At 36.6% G+C, this 24,715-nt stretch overlaps 1 protein-coding gene across 3 annotated transcripts in view; it reads right to left on the bottom strand.

Moving 5' to 3' along the window:
* CCDC91 (coiled-coil domain containing 91) overlaps window positions 1-24,715 on the bottom strand; it is a 157,745-nt gene that overhangs the window by 14,058 nt on the left and 118,972 nt on the right. For all 3 annotated transcript variants that reach the window (XM_052789907.1, XM_052789906.1, XM_052789908.1), the window contains one exon: window positions 22,880-22,993. In XM_052789907.1, coding sequence (XP_052645867.1) covers window positions 22,880-22,993 — 114 coding nt within the window. The remainder of the gene's footprint in view (window positions 1-22,879; window positions 22,994-24,715) is intronic.

The raw sequence follows: 24,715 nt of genomic DNA, 5'->3' as shown, positions 1-24,715 counted from the left end.
TGATAAATGGTTAGCATTTGCTTCTGGCAAGTGTCTGTATAGCTTCTGATATACACTAGATTACAGTCCCCACAAGGTAGGCACAAAGCAGAATAATAATCACAGTGCAACAAAGGGCCAAATTCATCAGGTCACCTCCTCCTATATGGAAGAAGGAACTAGAGACATACAACAGCACCTAAAGGATTTGTAAGCAACTCAGACTGCTTTCTATCCCAGCCTGTCAGATTCCCAGTCCTCATAGAGGGTGGAAGTCCTTAATAGTGTTGTTTTGTTTTTTTTTTTTTTTAATCTTGAACTGTTTTAAGTACCCAAGTCAGTCTTAGGCACCATCACATGCTGTTTTAATATGGCTACAAATGACTTGGCAGAGATTACACAGGCTTCTGTGGAGCTTCATAACCACAAATTACCATATCCCCAGGAATGTGCCTGAAGACTATCAGACTATGCTTCCTGAAAAGCCCTGAGTGCAGAGTTGGGTGCTAGATCTGGTACCAAAGATCTGTTTCATTTGTCAGTATGCATATATGTTCCAAATTAATCCAGGGTAAGCATGTCTGGTTAAAAGCAACAGCAATCTTCCTACATATAAAAATTGCTATTGTTATCAAACCAAATAAAAAATGTTATCTGATGGGTGAGTCATGCTCACAGAATTGCCTTGCAGTATTAAGATGATATCTACAGAACTGGATTAATTAAGCCTAACTGAAAAGCAAACAGCAAAGAAAGGCATTAATAAGAACAGTATTTTTTATTACTGTGAGAATGTATTTCACACTATCAGGGAATAAGTATGTAAATATGGTAAAATAGAAATAATCATTGCATCATAAGTGTTTGCAGTGGATACAAACTGAAAAAACTATCCTAATAATGTGCATGGCTGGGCAACCATAGGGTAAATCTTTCCACAGTTGTGTAACTGCTACTCCATTGCCATGACTGCTTTCTAAATAACTGTATCTAATGTGATTCTTCATTAATAGGAGATTCACCAGGAGCACAATTGCCTCCAAGAAGAAATATAACAGGTGGTTAATAATACACATCACAGAGAATCACTGTTTTAGACTGGGAGGTGAAAACCAATGTTATATAGAAAGCTGAAACTACAGATAACGTAAGGAGTCAGACTGTAGTTATTCTACTTAGATATCAAGGATACTGGAGTTATGTCATGATTATCTGAAGGTTCCTGTGAAATTGTAATACTATATGCCACTAGCTATCTCTAAAGCAAAGTGTCCCCTAACAACACACTGGAATTTGGTACGCACTGAAGTAGTATGAGAAAAAATCCAACCTCTTAGTTTTGAGGAACACTTGATTTAACAGTCAGGTTTTCAGTTTTCATTTTAATGAAACTTTAACTATAAGATGCAACAGGATGAAATAGGATATACTTGAAGGCATAGGCAAAGATGATATCACACGAAATACAGATATCTTCCAAAAATTACCACTGCAGATTAAAGTTGATGGATTCACATGGGGAAGTTCAACAAGGAAAATCAGCCTGCAGTGAATCTGTGACAAATTTAGCATTAAGTCAGTAGTAAGCATATATATGCCTTAAAATAAGTAAGTAAGCATTAAGGTTCAGGGAACAGAAAATTAATTTTCTACTATTCAGATAGGCATTTTTGAGACCACACTTATTACCAGACTTCTCCTTCAGTATTGAGTGGACTGCAGCTTTTGCTAATTCTTTTTACTGAGAGACACATTTTACTGGAAACCTCAGTTGGGAATTTGAAGCCAAACTACTGCAGCAAAATTCAGGACAGCTGCTGGAGAAGCATTTCATAAAGCTGCAGCTACAACAATTTCATCAAAGACAAGACCTCCTTGTTTCAAAACATACACAGATTGAGCACCCATGGCTCTCAGCAGGTCATCACTTACAATACCACAAGCAGAAGATTCTAAAGGAGGAGGAAGAAATCATCAGCAAAACATAATAATCTGCAGGCTTTATGCTCTACACAACTCCAAATTACTTCTGCAACTGCCAGCCAGTGGAGACTTCTCAACAACATAAGTAGAGTATATTCCCCAGAGCAGCTTCCTTTGGTTACTAGACTAGCTATTCTGCTTCTTTTCCAGATGCAGATTCATATTCACGCTTTGGAGTGAAACAACATCATCAAGGACATACAACCACAAATAGAATAGGTTTTTTTACCTTGGCAATACCTTATTTTACATTATTAAAAAAAAAAAGACAAGAAACTTGCTAAGCTGGGCTGGGACGAGGGGGAGGGCAAGGGAGGGAAAAATACACTTGACCAAATAATATGAGTCAGTAGTCTACAGCCAAAGCAGAAAAATAACAGAGATATATAGATATATAGGTATATATATAAAAAATATAAAAGTCATTGAAGCATCTTGCTAAATTTCTAACACATGGGTAAAGACTGCTTGGTCTTTTTATTATTCATGCTGACTTGAATACAAAAAGTAAACAGGAAAGCACATCATGTTGCTTCATCCATCTAATCTTACTATTGCTGTAGGTAAGAAAATTTACTTCTTTACATATTTCTCTAGGTTCATAGACAACTTGATTAAGTCTGAAATTTTGATCCCACTGGCTCTGCTGCAGGAATTCAACTCCAGGCAATAATAATAGGAAAGATTTCATCAAAACACACATGGTAGGGCCAACTTTCCCATTTACTTTTTAAAAAAAAAAAAAAAAAATCAAAGTGCAGCAGAAGGGTAAAAACCGTTAAAGAAGAGCAAAGAAGCTGCAAGATTTGGGATAAAAATAGCTTGAAAATGTCTGCATATAACTAGTTCTGAAACATTTCCAATAATTCCCCAGCTAAAAACCCAACAAAAAAGTAAGCAGATAAAACTACTGAGGGTAAAGTATCTCCACATAAAAGGACTTGGGTGTAAATAAGAAGCAGTACAAAAAAACCCAAACACTGAACTCTGAATATTCCTCCACTGTAGCAAAACACATTTAGGAACAGAATAAACCATCCTTATGCACAACATTATCTACTCATTCTATTTGTGCAGTGAACAAAAGAAAAAAATAGTTCCTTCTCAAAGCTATACAGCCAAGAGAATCTGTTAAGTAATGGGACTTTGCAGTGGCCATGCAATTACTGTAGGCTTATCCTATCCTGGTACATGGACAGAGGAATTCTACAGACCACGGGGTTGGTTTGTTTGTTTGTTTTTAAATTAAGACGCTTGTGAGTTCTGGATGTTCACAACACAAATCCGGAGACCACAAGACTGTCCTTGCCATGTCATGGAAACACAATGGAAAAAAAGGCCTTCTGTATTCTGTCCTTGTCTCTTTGAGGCTCAATTCTAATATTATTAAAATGGTATCACAGAAATCGAGGGATGGAAGAGACCTTGACCCAACTTCTGATCTTTGCACTGAGAACTCACAATAATGGCAGAGTGGAACAATTGCCTCTTCTCTCTTGCAGTTTGACAGCCTTGCAGGTAGATGCCAAAATGCCCTTCCTGAGCACGTCCATCGTTAACTTTCTGAGACTCTTTAGGATCCCCTTGGTGCCAAGAGAATGGTACAACAGGGACACACAGAAAGCCAAGAAATTGGCCTATGACTAAGAAAATAAAACTGCGGGCGATTTGCTTAGCCTTAATTAATCCCAGTTGATCATATTGAACAGATAAAACTTTGCTCCTTGTACAAAGTAATGTGGATTACACTAACTTAAAAAAGAAAATTTATAACTGCTGCTGTGTTACCAAAATACCTGATTATGCATACTCACAAATTCTGAATTAAGAAATGTCAGTAAAATACAAATCATTGGAATACAAATTTGGTTACAAGCATATAGATGATTTTGAAAGAAGACAGCAAATGAATAAAGGTTTTATTTTAATAGGAGTGACAGCTGACCTAACTTTCTCACTAGGATGGTAAAATAAGGGTATTCATGTTCATTCATACACAAGGATCCATAGTTTTTTCTGGGTTTGTGTGTGGAGGGTTTTTTTGTTTGTGTTTTTTTTTTTTTTTTTAATTAGCTTGTCTTAGTCAATCTAAAGCTCTCATGAAAATGCCTATGGACAAGAGTCACAAGTTGCATTAAAAACGAGTAATTCCGCACATCTAATTAAGAACTGAATTTTTTCTCTACTTAATCTCAAAACAGATTTTGAGAAAGTTGTACAGAACACAAAATGACCAATCTCAAAACAAATGATCTGGTTATAATTCTCAGATTTCCAGAAGTACACTACAAAATACGGTTCAGTTATAACACTGAAGGATTAATCAGGAATAATACAGGAGAGCCTCGCTTAGAGGGGACAGGAGGTGTGTAAGGATGCATCACTTCCTCCTGTCACACACAGCCTTCCTAATAGACCACAGAAAGAAATATGGAAGTCTCTCTTCTGTTTCCTTATCAAATACTTGCAGAATAGAGGGATGCTGGATGACAGATGTGGCATTTCCCTGGACCTCAGGTGTTGCTTAATCACCTAATGATGTGAAAAACAGCACCACTATCCACCGATGGATACATCTGGGTGACATTAGTACAGCGTACACTGCAAATCTTTATTAATCTGAACAGTCTATACCCACAGGGCAAGTTGAATGATGATGTGATAGCAGACCAAATCCAAAATTGATATACCTCTTAAAGTAATTATAATGATACACATTGGATTAAAATCACAATACATTAAATCACAAGAATAGTTTCAAAATAGTGTAGTAACCAGTCATCTCACTGTTGAACATTATAATTCATCCTGTTATTTTTTTCCTCTTTTGGCTTTGATGGCACAGTATTTTCTCGGCAATAACACCACTTGATTTCAGTTTCAACTGGCATCTTGCCTGACTAAAGAGTACAGGCACAATCTCGGTCTTTGTAGATTTATACAGTGAGGCACAAAAGGATATATGAGACAGTTTTAACTTAAGTAAAGAATTTCAAACTCCAGCAGTTTTACTCTAAAGTAATTGCAAAACCCATACAATAGGTATGTATGTAGTTTCAACTAAATTACTTTCATCAGTATAAATGATTACTCAAGGAGTTTGAAAATTATTATTTTGGTTATTTAACAATCTCCTTTGGATTTTAATGAACCTAAGTGGCAGAGAATTGTATTTTTTTCCCCTTTCCATTTTTAAAGACAGAGTACTGTAATTTCCAGAAAATTAAAAATTCTCTTAAATGCATGTTTCAGTATTGAAAAGTGGCAGAAAAATGCCGTAAGACCCTCTGAAGAACAATGTCTAATAGGATCTATATATTGAAATACTACATTCCTTCATCAGAAACTACCATCTCATTTTAATATTTAGAAACAATAATTTCAAAGCTTATAGAGACTTAAAAGTTCAGGAAAAAACGCCAAGCTCGCTTCTGTATCACATGCACTACACTGCTTCAGTATGCCTTATTCACAGTGGAGGAAAAGGAGAGCCAGGTGCACCAACTCATCTTACACTACAACTTTACATAAATCCCTTACTTAATCCTTTGGATTTATACTACTCTTTGAGTTGGGTAAAGGGGCAGTGTGAAAATGTTCCTAAAGCCTCAATGTAAATGTTTCTTTAATCCTATTAAAGCCACAAAACAGGCCCAGCTGAGGGAGCAGGAAACCGAGCTAAGGAACTCTCAGTGACCCCATCACTACTGTCTCTCTTGGCACTGACCTGCTGGTCACAAGTTCATCCTAGGCATGGCACAGATGTTCTGATATCAGGCTGGCTCAGGGCATCGACATGTGGACCCCTGTAACACGTATGTACATACCAGATGGTGGTGTGTTTCGTAGTAACGTGAAGTTTTGCATTGGTAACTTAAAGCTGAATTAATAAAATAGTTGATACAGAAATAGAAGATAGGATTAAATGTTTTTAAATGCAACTTTGTTGCATTACACAGAACTTTGTTCCCCAAACATGACACTGGATTCAGCCAAAAATGATACAGCTTTATTGCTTTTCTTTTAAAGTCAGAAGAAGGGGAAAAAGTTAAAAGCAAAATACTTAAGGTGACACCACACTTTAAAAACTGGGAAACTGGTCTGTTAAAATGTGTTGGTGGTAACATTTAGGGTTTGGACTCTCATTAATGTGGCCCCAGGGAAAATATAAACACTCTTTCTGAAATTAAATCTTGAGTTTGCCCACCGCAGTCTTGTTTTCAGCTTCAGCTGCTGGCACTTCAGCCTGCAATTGAGGCCTTGCATCAAATGCCAAGCCAAACACTCAGGAACAAGAATGGTAATGACACCCTATTTTGTTCTAAGTCATATTAAAATATAGCAAGTATTAAAAAAAATAAAAAATAAAAAAATCACTCATTTGAGATTAATAACTTAAAAGAAACTGATTTTCATAGCCTCTCCCACTTGCACTTGTCTTCAAATAATAAACCTTCAGAAGAAAGCTGTGCTTGACACTTGAAATCAAGCACACTTGCAAAACAATAACACATATAAAAATTCTGATAATAACCAGCTAACACTGCAGGGCATAAGTTTCACCTACAAGAGTTCAAAAATAAATTCTCTGGTTTTGATGCATGATTTTGCAAGTGACTAAACACAAATTGATCAATAAATGAAAGCCACCAATCAGTAACACAAGTTTTTCAAGAAAGGTCCTTCCTATTCACAGTGATAAGATATACTAGTATCGTAACTCTGTTACTGAAACATTTCATACCAGCATCTGTTTAAGTTCTCTCTCTTATTCCAACCTTCTTTTCCTAAATACGCTGCATTCAAGGTGAGAGTGTGCTGCGCCAGCTATTAGTTTTTCCCCTCTCTCTCTTCTGAGACTCTAGCAGTAGCTCTCTGTAATCTCACAACGTAGATGGATCGAGAGTACCTGATGAAATGTAAGATATATCCTCTGTCCCAGGTAAGGAATTGGGATCTCTTGCCCAAGACGGGAATGGTCAGCCCTGCCCATCCTACCCCCAGCTTCTGTAATGTCACAAGACACATAGATACTATCCCCTATATGGGAAAAACTGCAGTCTGGATCTACATGGGATGTATGGAGCATCTTATATAACCACTGCTCTAATACACTTCTCCCAGATGGGAATCTGGGTTGCAAATTAATGTGATTCAGAGTAGACTGCAACTGTGTCTCGAAGCAGTGATTAAAGATAGCTTACCTGCCACTGGAGAGCTGGAAAGTTTGAAGAATGTAGAGTCACCAATTTACCAAGGAGACAGAGGAAAGGGTGTGCCAGGACCTCTAACAGGACTCATTCCACCGCTAACACACAGTGGTCACTTGAAGAATATGAGATTATGAGATACTCTAGACTTCTACCCAATATACCGAGTGAATTCTAAGATTTTTTTGTTGTTGTTATTTTGAAAAGTAATTGTTAAAACAAGCTCGGCAATATGAATGACAAAGTGTGACCAACTAGGTGCCAATTCATGGCCTAGCCTACATCACTATGTAGAAACCCCCCACTTTTATTTGCAGACTTCCTGGATTTTGGTCTGAAAGCATTGGATAAGCAGATGCTGTGTGTTTGTTATGCCTTTCCTGAAGTAAAGAATTGGAAAGAAGGCAGAGTGCTGGCTTCTCAGTAGTGTTCTAAGATATAGCTGAACAGGATTGGCAGCAAACACTTTTTAACCATGCAAGCACATCAGTACTCAACATGAACCCTATCAGCGCTCTTCTTGGAACCATAAAGTCAACTATACAGTTTAAAAACCTGCAGATTATATATGTACAGTCTAGTTACTGAAGTTACTGTAGTAGTTTATGGTAACAGTTATTTTCTGTTCAACCCAAGACATTAGTAGGTATTTTAGAAGCCTTTCAAAGCATATCATTTCACATTCACACACAGTATTTCTGAAAGGCAGGTAAAGGGTTCCTTCTTTTACTCCACTCATCATCATGCCAGTCAATTGTATAAATATATATTTTACTAGAAATAGTGAATAATTTTGCAAGTTTACTTAAGATAAAAAAAAAAAAAGACTGGATGGGTACAGTTGGGAAGTTTAGGCAATATAAATAAAAGAAATAATTTATAATCTAAGCGTGATTATCACCGCAAGAATCTGAGCTCTTTAGTGTAATTATCATGGATTTAAAGCTACATTAGTATTCAAGTTTCAAGAGGAGATTTTGCTGACTTGCAATGGTTACTGCCAATAGATGTATCGCCAATGTAAATACCATCATGCATGTATAGAAGCACAAAGAGGAAAGCAAAGGTGCAGTCAATGTGAGAAGGTCAAGGAATTCTCAGCTAAATAAAGCTGAGAGAAGTTACCTATACAATACATGTCTAGAAGGTAACCAATTTAATAATTTCAGGAAAGACAGAATATAGATAAGCAATAGCTGAACTCTGTGTCACCTCTTAGTTGGACAGAAAGCCAAAATGCTATAAAAACTGCTTTAATAGCAGTGTGCCACAATTATGATAATAAGCTTGAAGACTGATGTATGGGTAAGATAAAAATGGTTGCAGCCTTGTGACATTTCCTCAGTGGCAGAAATACCAATTACATATATAGATTTTTCTACAGAGATAATGTCACCTTTGAAAGTAGAAAATTAAAAATCATTAACAGACGTAGCGAAAAAAAACCCCCAGAGACTTATCTGTCTGATAACAGGGGCCAACAAGCCATTGTTATTTTCTATTAAAGTGATGTTTGGAGGTGTTTTCTGGTAATAACATTGTTTTCAAATGACTTTTTACAATCACAGACAGTTTCAGCTACCAGACAGACTTCTTGTTTCTCTTCTACTGTGCTGATCTTCCCCATTAATTTGATCTAATTCTTAATATAAAAAGGGTTAAAAACTACAAAGTCCTTATGGAGACTATATGGCCTATATACTGAGGCATTTTTGCCAATATTGTAAAGAACTAAAATATTATTTCAACTGCAGCACTAAGATATGTAAAGGGAGAACTTTTAGTCTGATTTGTTTAAGAAAAACTTCATTGACCATTTTCTGTGACAATTTTGATGGATAAATAACAGAGCAACTATGTAGAGGTACACATATCTTCTCGTATGGCCAGCCTTCAGGAGTGAATTACAGACAGTTCCTCAGACAATTTGAAGAACCCAAAGGAATTTGCTGCCTCTCCTGAACAGGGCGGATAAATCTAATTAAAGTGAACATTTACCCTGAACTTCAAGCATTCTTTTGTAGCCTTTACCTTGAATAATTGAATGCAAGATATTAGTTTTCACCACAAAATCGTCTCCTAAAATATTAAAGGATGAACGTTTAGACAGAGGCATCTTTCTCCATATCTTCCAAAACTACCTCTTTGTGAAAAAGTTTGAGATGTCTTGTCAAAAAATGTTGCCATCTTCACTATCCCAATTTTTTTTTTTTTTTTAAACTGATGAATGTTATTTCGAAAAACAGCTAAGTCCTTAGAAGATTCCCTAACAAACTCTGGCCTGTTCCAGTATTAGTAAAATGTGCTGATAAGAAGAACCACTCTTCCCCAAGGAGTATGAGCTGAGATAGGAGGTAAGCAAATCTGAAAATCTAATTTACAAATGAAGAATGAGTGGGCATTTATACTTCTTGAATCTACAGATTATTTTAAGAGTTATGGTTATGTAAGGTATCATTTGTTTAGTATCAGGAGAAATACCAGCACTTCTTTTCAGTTTTAAGTCCCTTCATTACATTTTTCCATTTCTATTATTGTACTTTACTAATAAAAGTGAATTAACATTGGTTAGTTCTTTGGTCCTGAATCTAAACAAAGCTAAAAATGCAAAATCAGAATTGAAAATACTTATAATAACTTGTTTCATAGTAAAAAAGAAACCCAAAGAGATGCACATTTTACATAATAAAGGCACAAAAATATTCACTGCCCTGCTTTGTTGGACAAGTTCACAATTGTTGATTAAAAGCCAGATACAGAAAGCCCAACCCACAGAGTAAGTTACTTTTTGCAACAGAAGTCAAAGGCATAAACCTAAAACAAGATTATATTTGACATAACTGTGACAACATCTGGCCATTCATATTTCACTTTAGAGACTTTATATGTCCTTTAGCACATCACTGCCCTTGATAGACCATGCTTTTCTGAACTGACTGATGATTCAGGATACCAACCAACATCACCTTTAAAAAAAGACCTGACTTTGTTAAATGTACAGTTAACAAACCAAAGTTATATGTTTCAGTTTCTGAAGTCAGAAACTGAAAGCTCAACTGCAAATCTTGATCTGAACACTAATACATGATAACTCTTCTGCATGGAATGTTTGTCATCCTCCATTTCTATGATTCTTCTTGCTCTTAGTTAGCGCACTTCCTTTACTGCTTTTGTAAAGAAATCCTCTTCCTTCTTGTTCACTCCCCTTTCTGCACTGTTAGACAATTTTATTTATTGGGGAAATTCTGTGTGTTAAGCAGTAAAAATAAGACTTGTAGTTCCAGGTACATTATTAATAGAATCACTTGCCTATAATAACCTTGCTCAGATTTTAGAACAGTTACATGATATTGACAGTACACATGGAGAATCATTAATAAAAACATGTAATTGATACTTGGGCTTAGATTTTTTTTTTTTAAATAGAATACTTCAGTTTTGTTTTGAAAATATTAGATAACTCTCAATACTAGACACCTCTAGAACTCCAGATCTTTTAAATTTTCTCTGATCTATAAGCAATAAAAACAATTATCTGTGGTGCCAGCAAAAACAAGTATTGAACATAAACTACTACTACACTGTCTTTTATAAGCATATGACTCAAATAATAGCCAGGTGATGGGAGTTGAGAAGGCAGATAGCTTTGCAGAATATCCATCCACCCATGTATTTCTGATTTGAAAGAATACAATAAAGGTATTCTCTGTGGACACTGCAAAGAAAGTATTTCACATATTAGGAAAAAAAAGCTATGTAGATAACAAGGGTTATAGGAATTGTAATGTAGATCATCTTCCACAAACTATATTGGTAAAGGTGCTTTCAAGATAGATTTTGTAGGCTTTGTAGCCAATCTACAAAAACAAAGGTAAAAAAAAAAATCATTTCTAGAAGTGCATTCATGATAAATCAGATCTGTATGACCATATGTAGGTAGGAAATATAACACATGGAACTTCAAAAAACTGAAATAGGATTTTGTACCGTAACCAAACCCAGTGTACCTGATAGAAGACTACTCAAAAGGCCAAAACAAAGGTCTAGTTGTTTTCTTCAGACAGAATAAACATTCAAAATACACTCCACAAATCTAGTACATTATTAAAAATAACCCTGATACACAAGAATGGCCATGGAGGAAATTAGCAGTGCTAATCTGATTTATAAATATTTCCTGCTGTCTTGGGTATAACTTGATCACTATTTTTCCTCCCTTAAAAAGCACTGTGACTACAATTCATCTGTGCACAGAACGAAACACACAATTCCCTCTCCAAATGCTAAATACTTGTTTCTTTCCAGAATAATCCCACTGAAACTGGGAAAATGTATGACTTGCACTTTAAGGTACAGCCCAAGATGAGCTGACCCTCTATAAACGCCTTTTATTAGGGTAAACACTAGTATTTTCCAGATATTCCAAGTCTTTTTCAGAAAAGAGCAAGAATATTTCCAGTTCTTCCTAGTTAGATGGTAAATAGCTACGCTGACTGTCCTAGCACATACCAAGACCCCATAGAGGTAACCTCCCACGCATCCCGCGGGCTGGACAAAACTGCACAGAAAGCACCTGGTCAGGGAAGCAGGAAACAGGCCTGGAATTCTGGTTTCCAAAAGTAATTGTATTATTGCCAAACTAAAGGAATAATTTCTCTATACAAAGCCAGAAGAGAAACTTGCCAGCTTTTTCTTCACTTTACAGTAAGACGGATATGGCTTATACCAGCTTGCCAGTGATTCTTAAATAAAAATAAAATACTGTTGTTGAAATAGGTCCTTAGTTTCCATAATATCAGAAAAAATTATCTATTCAATACTAAACCCCCAAAATATCTCATTTGGATATTCGCAATTCTGAAGTGTGCACTTATATTTTGGTAAATATTAGTCAGAGAAATGCAATGTTTAGTTATGCTTTCTTCTAAAGGTTATGAGGCACAGCTGCACAAATCATATGGGAACACACAGTAGTACAGTGAATTTCATTACAATGGTTTTATCTTTGCTCCCAGCTTCTGTCCCTTAAATCGGGATGGGAGTGCATTTGAAACAAGTGTCTGCATTTTTTTAGGGAAACATGGGCTGCGTAAAAACAAGTCTGTCATTCAAATGATTACTCAAGTCCTAACACGTAAGCTTTCCCCTGTAGGCCAAAATATGCCCTTTAAAGTCAATGAGAGCTGTGTACAATGTTGCAGACAAAATGTGACTGCTTAATATAATTAGTTTTGTTGTCAGAAAACAAGCAGTAAATTTTCCTGAAGGAAGATGAATGTCAATGTAAACAGGAAAAATTAAAATTTCCTTGCTGGCTGGCTATGTGGATAGCAGTTCAGGAACTAGAAATATAAGAAATGCTTACTCTAAGTACTTATTTTATGAAGTAAATCTTTGTCATTTAGAAAATTTCTTTAAATAACCTATTCAGAACAAGATTTATTTGGTAGAAACCTTTCTCTCTTGTGGCTTACTTTCTCCTATATATGCCAACTACAAAAATTCAGTTTTTTCTCTGCACAGCTAATGGTCACAGAAATTAAAAAGTACATAAATAATAGGCACAATATTAGAGTACTACATTTTTGTCTGCTATAAACATGCAAACTATAACATACTGAATGAATATTGTTTGAAGCACTCAACAGCAGTACTCAGCAGTACTGTCAAACAGACAGTAAATTACTGAACTCTGAGATTTATAAACAACTTTCAATCTGTAGCACTGACAATAAAAAATACTGGAATTGGACAACAGAATACTTTTGCAGACTACCATTCCACAAAACTTCCTAATATTTGTGTGATTTTAAGAGTTAACAATGCCTAGCTTTTAACAAGAGGCAAACAACATTTGCAGGTTATGTAGAAGAAGCCTGAACACTGTCCAAGTTTGAAAAAAATATGAAGCAGGGAAAAGAATTTCCTGACCTTTCTAACAACAAATAATTGGAAACAGATCTTAGTTTGAAGTACAGTAGTGACCAATTAACTGCTTTGATCATTAAGATTTTTATAAGACACGTGGAAATATTTCAGTTTTTACTTTTATTGACTTTAGCCTTACTTAGTTTTTGGACAGTTTACAAGGACACTGGCAACATGAAAAATCACATTTCTGTCTGAAAGCTTCATATCTACTTGTAAGTAACCCTTTAGGTGACCAAAAATGAAGTGCATTTGTAAAAACAATTCAAACCATTACGCTATTTCTGTCAGTTTGCCTACTGTTCACTTTCTGAAGGAACAACAGGAGACTGGAAGGCAAATTGTCTTACTTTCCTCAGTTTGGCACGAGTCAAAGGAGTGGCTAACTGCTGCACAACATAGGAGTTAAATTCTTCCTTTCCCAGCTCTACCTCTTCACTGATAAGGTAGGTATTTTAGAATTTGTGAGACCTTACTTACTCTGAGGTAGCCACTGGCAGAGACGCGGGCATACACAAAACAGGTAGGAAGCAAGCATGACGGTGATATTGTTGAACTTTCTCGTGCAACAGAGTGGTAGATATTAGGAGGAACTAACACTCAGCCTGAAGTCAGGGTGGCATTCTAGTCTGTACAGATGTCTCCTCTGACAGACAGACGTATACTTGCTTAAGTCAGTATTACACAGCAGCTTGAAATTGGTAACATTTAAATGATCGGATGTTGTGAGTTAGGAGCCTAGAAGAGCAGATTCTTTAAGTGACTGCTTTCCAGGCGGAAGATATCCTTTGGGAGCATAAATATTCCTTGTTTCCATCTCCTGATGTCATAATAAAAGAACTTTACTGCTTTTATTTTTTTTTTTCCTTGTTCTTTCTAAGGAAAGCTCAATGCAGCACTGTGTATTTTCCTCTGAGTAAGGCTGCCTTCTGTGCAACTTTCGTATCTCGGTAAGGAACTGTATTTTTTCAGTTGTGGCACTAAGCTTACAATGAAAGTAATTTTGAAAATGGCTCCTGGGAGGTATTTTTTACCCTAAAATGATCCTCATTATTTTCCATGAAAAAAAGTGGTGTAACCATGACAGCTACATAGCGTGTGGGATCCACAGCATCAGTAGCATGAACAAGGAACCAAACGGGGATAACTACAGCAAGCTCTACTTGCTGCTGCAGCTGAAAAGAAGATGACAGTTGTGAGGCTGACAACTTGGAATAATAACAAGTGCATTTATTCATCTAATCTTGCTGTGGTTCTGTATCTTCCACTGAAAATACATACAGTATACAGAAAGTAAAATTATTGAATTCATAGGAACACTTATGGTAATCCTCCCAAACACAGATTCATAGAGTTGGTCAGAGATGTTATCTCCACTCTCAAAGTAAATCTCATTTACATTGCCTAACAAGACACATGTTTCATGAAAAAATGTATTCCAGGAAAATACAATAGCTAAAACAGGCTGTCAAACTGATAAGCTTTTGTTAAGGTCGTTATTTGTTTTCACTCCTAAAAATGTTTACAGAAATGCTTTAAATTAACATTTGACTCTCCTGGCCTGGATGGTGTGCTGAAGGCACACATATTACAAGTACTTTTTACTTTTAAGTACCAGGTTTTAGTTTCATAATTTCATTTTAAAAAAGTCTTAATGAAGTCCATGTATGTATTACTTCATGACATGAAAGCATAATGGATTTATTAAGAGCGTGGTTCTTCAAGCTTCCTGAGACAATTAAAAGCAGAAATATTTGAAATTAGACTTTGAGTCATAATTTAATTTTTAGCATCCTACCACTTTCCACAAATCCTTTCTTTTTTTTCTTTTCTGGTAGACACAGAAGAGTTGACTGCACATATGCCAAACTAAGAACTCAAATCAGATTATGTCCATTTTTAGTACTGAAGCAACAAATTGTACGTGAGTCACAGGTAGGTCCTACAAGTGTGGTAGCTGCTGCTACTACACTGGTCTCCTTGAGGAAATGGAAAACAACCAAGTGCCTCCTTTTGTACTTCCCCATGATGTAGCACACAGACAGTGGATTTGGCATTTCTTACAGACATCACCTTCATTTTTTTTTAAAAAAACGATACAGTTGTGTAAATTATTTTTACTCTCTATTCACTTTGTTTTCATAACAAGAACATAAGAATAGGCTGTACGCAACATGTCAGTACGTGTCAGACCAAGGTCCATCTAGCGCAGCATCTACCTTTACCAGAGGCAAACAGCAAGCACGTAGAAGAGTACAACAGGACAAGCACGCACTGATGCAGTCACTACCTTAGCCAGAGCAGAATACCTTTGCATTTAACAGCTCCTGATGGAATTTTCTTCCAATAAATTTATCTAGTCTTTTTTTTTTTTTTTTAGAAAGAATCATTTAGGCTTTTAGCACCTACAACATCTGGTGGCAAGGAGTTCCATATTATGGGAAGAAGTATATCTTCCTGCGTGTTTTGCAGGTGACATCTTCTAACTGTATTTACTAGACCGCTTTATAATCATTAATGTCATATTTTAAGTATTGCTGATTGCAGAGTTTGATGTAGAGAGTGATGCAGTGTACAAATGCAAACAGAATGAACTGTCATCAGAAGACTCTTTTGTATTGACCAAGTTAGAAGATAGCAGTTTTGAGGCTTCCAGTAAAATAAGATCACAGCAACCTCTTGGAACACAATATAGCAGCTATCTTAAGAGACAAAACACTTCTGAATGTTTGTATTTTTCCTTGCTTTTTATAAAGAATACTTTTACAGTACGATATCTAAACAAAAACCATCAACATGATGAAGGAAAATTCAACTGTGTCCACAAAGCAAGTAAAAAAATGTATAACTTAAGTATTTCAATTGCACAAAAGATCAGGTCAAATACAAAGTAGGGGGTAAACCCAAGACATGCTCTTGTGTACTGCTTCTTCATGACATATGCAGAAACCAAAACCATATGATGATTTTTTTTTAACAAGAAATTCCAATAAAATTGAAATTAATGGAAAATATTAACTTGCATCTTTGCAAGTGCCAAACATCTGTTTCAGAGAAATCCCCTCTTAAGTATTTAAATGATGTCTTTCAATTAAGATGAGAAAAAGTTATAGAAGTGCAGAGAGTACCACAAATGGTGCAAGAGTTATGAGTTATCAATATAACAATGGTAATTTCGATAGTGTATCTTTAAATGTAAAAATCAATATCAAGCAATAATTGCTTTATTAACACTTTATAAACTGAGACATACCTAGTATTTTCATACCTTAAGAAACAGAAATGGTAGCAATTAATTTTCAACCTGTCTTAAATCATATTCTAGTTTGAGTGATTTTTTTTTTGTACTGAACTCCTCATGTTTGTGTTTATTCTTCCCTGCAGCAGCCATGTTGATTCAAGTGAATGAGAATTTGAACATATTGAATATTAAATACAACTAAATCAAGTTCCTCTTGTGACCTAGAAAAAGATGAAATAGAACAAAATATCCAAAACAAAGATATGTTGCAAAATTGGAAATAATACTAAGTTCCTTAATATATGGTTGGTATGCTGAAGGCAAGGGAAAGATTAAAAATCATTCACAGTTAACTTAATGCTAAAACGTAATTTAATGCATTTTCTACTTGAACATTCTCTGAAAAGCAGCTTTATCCATTAAGTTGGGGACTAAAATTGTTGAGGGACTAAATGATGGGGACTAAAATTCATTGAAGGACAGGATCTGTTATTATTTTTCAGCTTCGGTTACATTAAGTATTTAACATTGTTGCCCTAGTACATGGTTCAGTGTTTATAAAACTAGCTCTATATGGTTGTAGCAAAACACTGGTATTTTAAAGATTAATCATCTGCATTTTAAATCTTAATCATAAACAACTAAATCTCAGTCAAAGGTTAAAAAACCATAGCTTTAAAAAGAAATAAAGGTGTGAAGCAAAATGACCTACAGAGAGAACTACCTGAGTCCTATGGAAGGAACCTTTTTTAAACATAAAACAATTAGAACAGAATAATGATGTATAACTAGAAATACAAAAACAGAAGGGCATTTCAGATGACACACGGAGAATATATTTAAATTTACCTTCAGTATAAAAAGGGGGGGGGGGATCAAGCAAGATGTGCTCTCGCCTCAACTGAACTGAGATGAAACTAAGCATGTGATTGACAGATGCTCAGTGCAACACATCTTCATGGTCTTTGACTTATTTCAACCTTTAGTCTCTAAGACAGCAGGTCCAATAGATGTATATACCCATCCGAATTAGTCAAATTTCTCTCAAGCGATTTTTCCTATAAAATTTAGATATTGGCACAAAAAATTCTAGGATAAATACAGGATTTCAATAGTTTTCCAGTGTTTTGGAAATAGGAAAGTAGGAAGAATATAAGTTAGAATCTCCTCCTCTTGGCTTAATTTAAAACAAACAATCAAACAAAAAAGGTTTTATACACTTTATACAGGAAAAGTTGGTAGAAAAGATGTCAATAAAGAAAAACTAGAGGAAATAAAAATTTCTGCACCAAGATATTATTTCAGTTCACACTGGATCTAATCTATTCCAAATTAATGTGAAGTCACCCTTTCAGAAGCCAGTTCAATTATTTATTTGACACTACTGGAAATAATTATTTTAAAACACATAGTGCACAGTACTGTAGACATAGAAAAGTCAACCACAGGAATGGAAAAAAAAAATTAAGCACAAAGAGAAAACAGTGCATAAATGTCTTGCACAAAATCTAGTATGAATAAGTAACCATAAAGAGAAAAAAAATGCAAGTAATTAAATTATTTAAAATATCAAATGACCCCACAGTAAAAAACCCAACATGGATAACTGAAAGAGTAAGAATTCCTGTAAAATAACTAGGAAAATTCAATTAAAGGTCTACATTCCAGCATAAAGCTGACATTTTTGAGGCACTTGTATTCACACCAAAATCAAATGGGACTTTTACTGTTTATTTAAAGGCGTACTGGATAAAGCTCCTTACACAAAAAGGTTCATAAGACTCTTCATTGGTGATTACAGAAAGAATTTCCAAACAATTCCATACACAAAAATAACAAATATTTACACTAAGGCCACATTACAGAAGAGAACGAAACTTAGAAGGGCAAAAACCTCTCAACTTTGTGACCATGTTTTAATCTTCTGTATGGATGCAGAACAAACTAATGCAAAATTATTACTACAGTATTATTTTGTCTCCTAATATTTTTACAGATATATACGATGGACAGAAACACCAGCTATTGGGAGAGTAATAACTGCACTGCTAGGACTCAATGACCCTCTGCTGAAGCAAGCAGTAAAGAAGCAGAAGTGAGAAGTGGTTGACCTTGTGACCAGAGAACTAGGCTAGAAAATTTGTTAGGACAAAAAAAAAAAGGTCCACACTGCCAAGGACCATCCTGGCCCCTACAGTATCTCCACCTGAATGGCAAATTCATGAACTGACTGATTCCTAATACAGCTCATGCCATAAATTGGAAAAGGATTACTCTAAGTGCTTCAAAATGATGCTTCTATGACCACTTGGGAAAGGAATTACCTGTAACAGCAAAAGACTGGTTTGATAACCCCAAAAGTCCATTCCAGTCTTATAACCTTCCTATTCCAGAAAATCTAGTTACAAATAAAGCGCTTTCAGAAGCCAATGTGCAAAATCAGAGAATCTGACATGGAATGAATAGAACACCCCACAACCATCACTACATGTTTCTTTAAACAAACCCTGGACTTGTGAAGCATCATATTTTAGTCAATAATTACTAAATTGCTGGGGCAATTTCTGTGGTGTGTGGCTAAGCTACACATTCTTGCTTCAGTTCTCACTGATGAAAGACTAATGAGAGACTGTGATAGAAACTTTAAGTTCTCATTTGAATCCTGAGATGCAGTAGGTTAGACTGTTTCAGAACATGTACTTAATACCTGTCAGAATAAAGATGGTTTGAACCTGACCTTAAAAAAAATCAAACTTCATATTTCCTACTGTTCCTCCACTCCCCTACAAGATTTTAAGTTTACTGATCATCAGGAATGTGTAATAAAAAAAAAATTTAAAAAAATGGTTAGCTAGAATATAACTGAAGTCAGTTTTCAAACTGCAACAGGAGATTTCTATGGTTTATTTTCAATGTATATGTTATGTTGACACAAATGACTTCTACAAATTATCAAATCAATGTATTTTTAAAAAGACTCATTCACAATCAGTTCTTTCTAACTCAAAGTAAAAATTTACTATTATATATAGTACAGTGTAATGCTCGACTACATTTATAATGTACTGCAAAACTTCTGGGATTGTCAGATCCAACTTTTATAAACTGTTATAGAAATTCTTCTAAGAATCCAAGCACAAATACGACTGTAAATGCTCATTAATATTTTAAAATATTTGTAGCAAATATATAACTGGCCCAATATGCAACTGATTTTCTTAAACTGATTTCACAACTATTATACTTTTGCTAAAGAAAGTTTTAATGGAATAAATGACTAAGCAAGTTACAAGCTACTTTGAAACCTTGTATATACTACGTTTACCATGAGGGATGAAATGTACTTTGTACTGTTACAAAATAAGCTGGATAAGAATCTGTTTATGAGTCTTTTCCTGAAGCACTTAACCACTGCTAACCAAGTACAAATACTGTTGTGCCCATGTCCCATGGTTTGAAGGATAGTACAAACTTATTTTCAAAACAGTGATGATGAAACATATATGGTGTACACTACTCTATTGGCTTTGCGTGCCAAGGTTTTGGTAGCGGGGGGTTACAGGGGTGGCTTCTGTAAGAAGCTGCTGGAAGCTTCCCCTGTGTTCGAGAGAGCCCATACCAGCCGGCTCCAAGACGGACCCGCCGCCGGCCAAGGCCGAGCCAATCAGCGATAGTGGTAATGCCTCTGTGATAACATTTTTAAGAAGGAAAAAAAGGTTGGGACAGACAGCAACGGCAGCCAGAGAGAGGAGTGAGAACATGTGAGAGAACCAACCCTGCAGACCCCCAGGTCAGTGAAGAAGGAAGGGAGGAGGTGCTCCAGGCGCCGGAGCAGAGATTCCCCTGCAGCCCGTGGTGAAGACCATGGTGAGGCAGGCTGTCCCCCTGCAGCCCAGGGAGGTCCACAGTGGAGCAGATCTCCACCTGAAGCCCGGGGAGGACCCCACACCGGAGCAGGTGGGTTCCCGAAGGAGGCTGTGACCCTGTGGGAACCCCGCGCTGGAGCAGGCTCCTGGCAGGACCTGCGGATCTGTGGAGAGAGGAGCCCACGGAGCAGGTTTTCTGGCAGGACTTGTGACCCCGTGGGGGACCCACACTGGAGCAGTCTGTGCCTGAAGGACTGCACACCGTGGAAAGGACCCACGCTGGAGCAGTTCGTGAAGAACTGCAGCCGTGGGAAGGACCCATGTTGGAGAAGTTCGTGGAGGACTGTCTCCCATGGGAGGGACCCCACGCTGGAGCAGGGGAAGAGTGTGATGAGTCCTCCCCCTGAGGAGGATGAAGCGGCAGAAAATAACGTGTGATGAACTGACCGTAAACCCCATTCCCTGTCCCCCTGTGCCGCTGGGGGGGTTGGTAGAGAATCCGGGAATGAAGTTGTGCCTGGGAAGAAGGGAGGGGTGGAGGGAAGGTGTTCTGAGATTTGGTTTTATTTCTCATTACCCTACTCTGGTTGATCTGTAATAAATTGAGTTAATTTTCCCCAAGCTGAGTCTGTTTTGCCCGTGATGGTAATTGGTGAGTGATCTCTCCTATCCTTATCTCGACCCACAAGCTCTTTGTTATATTTTCTCTCCCCTGTCCAGTTGAGAAGGAGGGGGAGTGATAGAATGGCTCTGGTGGGCACCTGGCATCCAACCAGGGTCAACCCACCACAACGACCTTTGCAAGGGTGTAAGTGGGACTCCCCGCATCACTCAAGAAAAAAACCCATCATTGAATCTCAGCCAGGAAAGCGAGGCATTTTCCCTGAGTTCCTTCCAGGAATTCCTTCCATAAGCTGTTACTTTTTAGTATAGTCCATAAAGTATATTTATTACTCTGACAGGTGCATGGGCTTTGATCAAGGTCCATTTACTCTGCCTCTTATGTAATCATATAGAAGCTATTATGCCAGATGATTTGGAGTTAAAACCATCTTCCACTCTCAACTTAAATACAGATAGACTTCATAAATCTTATGCCAGAAAAAGCTAGCTGTCCATACATATGTTTGGGTTTTTTTTTTTAAAATGGAGATATGTGTCAATTGATCAATAAGGGAAAAAAGTTGACTGAAATACTTTGATATTCCAGAACTCGATGAAATGAATGGAAATGATGCTCCTACTAGAAAAGCCAAAGAGGATTTTGTTTCTTTGAAGATGGTATTTTCATTGTTTCACTGATTTATGAAAACTTCACAACAACAAGAGAGATTAACAGTAGTCAGACAATGGAATAATGGCAATGAGCTCCAACTGTGTGTGTAGGTGTAAATAAAGTGGAAGAAAATCTCCACTCCTGATGAAAATGGAAACCTAAGAGATTAAGGACAGGTAAGTTGCTATTGATGTGCCTGCAGAAAATTACCTGTCAATTCAAAACGGCGTGATCTAGCTGTCAACAGTGACGAGTCTGCATTAGATGCACTAAATGATCTGCACTAGTGGTCCTATTAACCAATTTACTTATGATACAAGCTATTTTAATAGTAGACCCATTTTCACTTTCCCCACAGCTTATCCTTTGTAAATGACCAACTTCAGATATCAATATGCTCAAACATCCTTATAGATCGTGTTTTGCCCTGGACATCTGTTTAAATGCCTTTGCCAGTAAGACCCATACTGCTAAATGGAAATTTCTCCACGCGCAGTATAATGGAAGAGAACTCACCCAACATTAATCTTAACTAGTAGTAGAGTGAAACTTCTGAAGTTAAATCCTATTTCCCATACTACTATTCAGCCCATAAAAGCAGGGAAAAGAAGAGGCCAAACACATTATTTCTACTTCCTTCTCAGGACAAGATTACCAATTAGATTCAAGCTTAGTGATTTTATTTATTGAGAATACTGAAATCACTGAATTTGATCTTGCACTGCTACTGCCATATGAAAGAGGTTTTTTAAATTTTTTTTTGTTTTTATTTTTCTAAAGAGCCTCAAAGGGGAGAAATGTGTTATTTTTTCTCCTCATACTGAAAACGAATTGAACTGTCTTTTAAGTTTCATTTTACTGTTTATACAAATGAGTATATATGAGCATTAAACTGCAAGTATATAGCATTAACAGAATAACTGAACCCAAGTTTCAGAACATTACAACATTTCATAACAAGAACAGTGCGCTGACTATAAATCATGCTCAATAGAACACCAATACATTCTCAGGCTGTCATATAATATGGGTTGAGAACATAAAATAGCATGTGTTATTGATACTGAAATACTTTCAATGAACAGAACTCAGATCACAATTTGAATTTGACAGACTGCATTTATGCCCCATCTTTAAGTTAGTGTAATAAGAAATACTGTAAATTTCAACCCATGTATTCATTTCTGCTTTTCAGCTTGTGATGAACTTACAATTCTATAAATATATATGAAGAAATATATCATAGTAACAAATTGTTTGAAAAAAGGAGTGACAAATCTGAAGATGTAACTCCTGATTCTGTGCCCTTGTGCATTTTAAGACAGGTTTCAGGATTAATAAACTTCTCCAATTTCTCACTGCATGAAGTGAAACCCATTAGCCACTGGTAACTCACCCTTTTCTGCTCTTTAATATATTCCATCAGTTCCTCTCTTGTCCTTTTCACTGCTTCTTCAATTGCCTTTTCACTTCGTTTTTGCTCTTCCATTAATGCTTCCTTGACAATTTCCTTTTAAAAAGGAAAACATCTGAGTGTAAGTATCAAAAGTTTTTCACAAATGTAATACAGGTCATCCCTTTCATTCCTACTAAATTTTTATCAAGACCACGCTCCTTTCTTAGTGACAGTTATCCTAAATGTATGCAATATCTTCACAAAAATTTATAAATTCAGTACTTTAATCACTAAAGGGCCTAGAGAAGAGCAAAATAATCACTTTAACACTGTGTTAATAGGTACATAATGTTCCCTGAGAGCAGAAGAAAAGGAAGCAATACAGGTATTACATTCCAACAGAAGTAGGGATGTACTAGTTGTTATTAATAGAATAGAATGGAACAGAACAGAATAGACTATTTCAGTTGGAAGGGACCTACAACAATCACCTGGTCAAACTGCCTGATCACTTCAGGGCTGACCCAAAGTTAAAGCATGTTGTTAAGGGCATTGTCCAAATGCCTCTTAAGCACTGACAGGCTTAGGGCATCGACCACCTCTCCACGAAGCCCGTTCCAGTGTCTGACCACCCTCTCCGTAAAGAAATGCTTCCTGATGTCCAGTCTAAACCTCCCCTGGCGCAGCTTTGAACCATTCCCACGTGTCCTCTCACTGGATCCCAGGGAGAAGAGCTCAGCACCTCCCTCTCCACTTTCCCTCCCCAGGAAGCTGTAGGGACCCATGAGGTCGCCCCTCAGCCTCCTTTTCTCCATATTGCATGGCTCTTCAGAACTTACGTAAGGGCTGTTATAACATCGCAGTAAGCAGAGTCCTAATGACAATAAATTTGTTTCCAAACCTTGGGAATTGTCAGGGACATTCTGTACACAACAGTAAAAAGCAACAATGGATACCACCCCTCCACCCCCACCCCAAATTAGCATTACCTTACACCAAATCTGATTCAGTACTAGAAATGCATCACTGTAGATAAAGCCAGGAACCACTTCTGATAACACCTCTATCATCTCCAGTATAACTTATCTGTGTAAGTTACCAGCTCAGGAAACAACTCCCTGGACCAAAGCCACTGTCCTAAAACTTAAGTCCCAGCATCCCAAAGCCACTCATGAAATAAGTGATAACATTGTTTAGCCAAGTGTTTTGTTTCTGAAATTCAGGAAAATAAAGTGACAAACATAAGATTCCTGAAAATGAACCATACCAAAATGTAACATTTTCAGAAAGCTACAAAACATCCAGTAAAAATAATCACACAATGTTAAATGATTTGGAGGGGAGACTGAGAGGAAGACGGAGTGTCTCAGAAATCAGAAACACTAGTGCACCCGTAGAACGAAGCAGGGATTTGTGACATGCGCTTCTATTAACAGGATCACCAAGCTTACTTAGTGCGTTCACATTTAGCATAAACAGTAAGATGTAATCAGAATTTCATAGGATGAAATTTGTTTTTCTTTTTAAAGAATACAAATATGCCATATCTGTATTCCTAATAGCTATTTAGAAATATTACTTCAGAAAAAAAGGTTTGGGTTTTTTGGGGGGGGGGGGGGGGGGTGTTTTGGTTTGGTTTTTTTGGCAAGAAGCTCCACAGTCCTTCAAAAATACATGCATAAAAATTGGTGGAAAAAAACCTGGTAACTGTTGCAATACTCATAGAAATTGTAAATAATGTTGTTACATTATTTTTTTCTATGGGCCAAAATTCACCTCCCCTGTTACTGCACCACAGCCATGCACCACAGAGACAGCTGAACTCAGGATCCAGTG

This window comes from Harpia harpyja, chromosome 6, assembly GCF_026419915.1.
Source record: "Harpia harpyja isolate bHarHar1 chromosome 6, bHarHar1 primary haplotype, whole genome shotgun sequence".
NCBI lineage: Eukaryota > Metazoa > Chordata > Aves > Accipitriformes > Accipitridae > Harpia > Harpia harpyja.
This window is presented reverse-complemented; position numbering and strand designations above follow the sequence as displayed.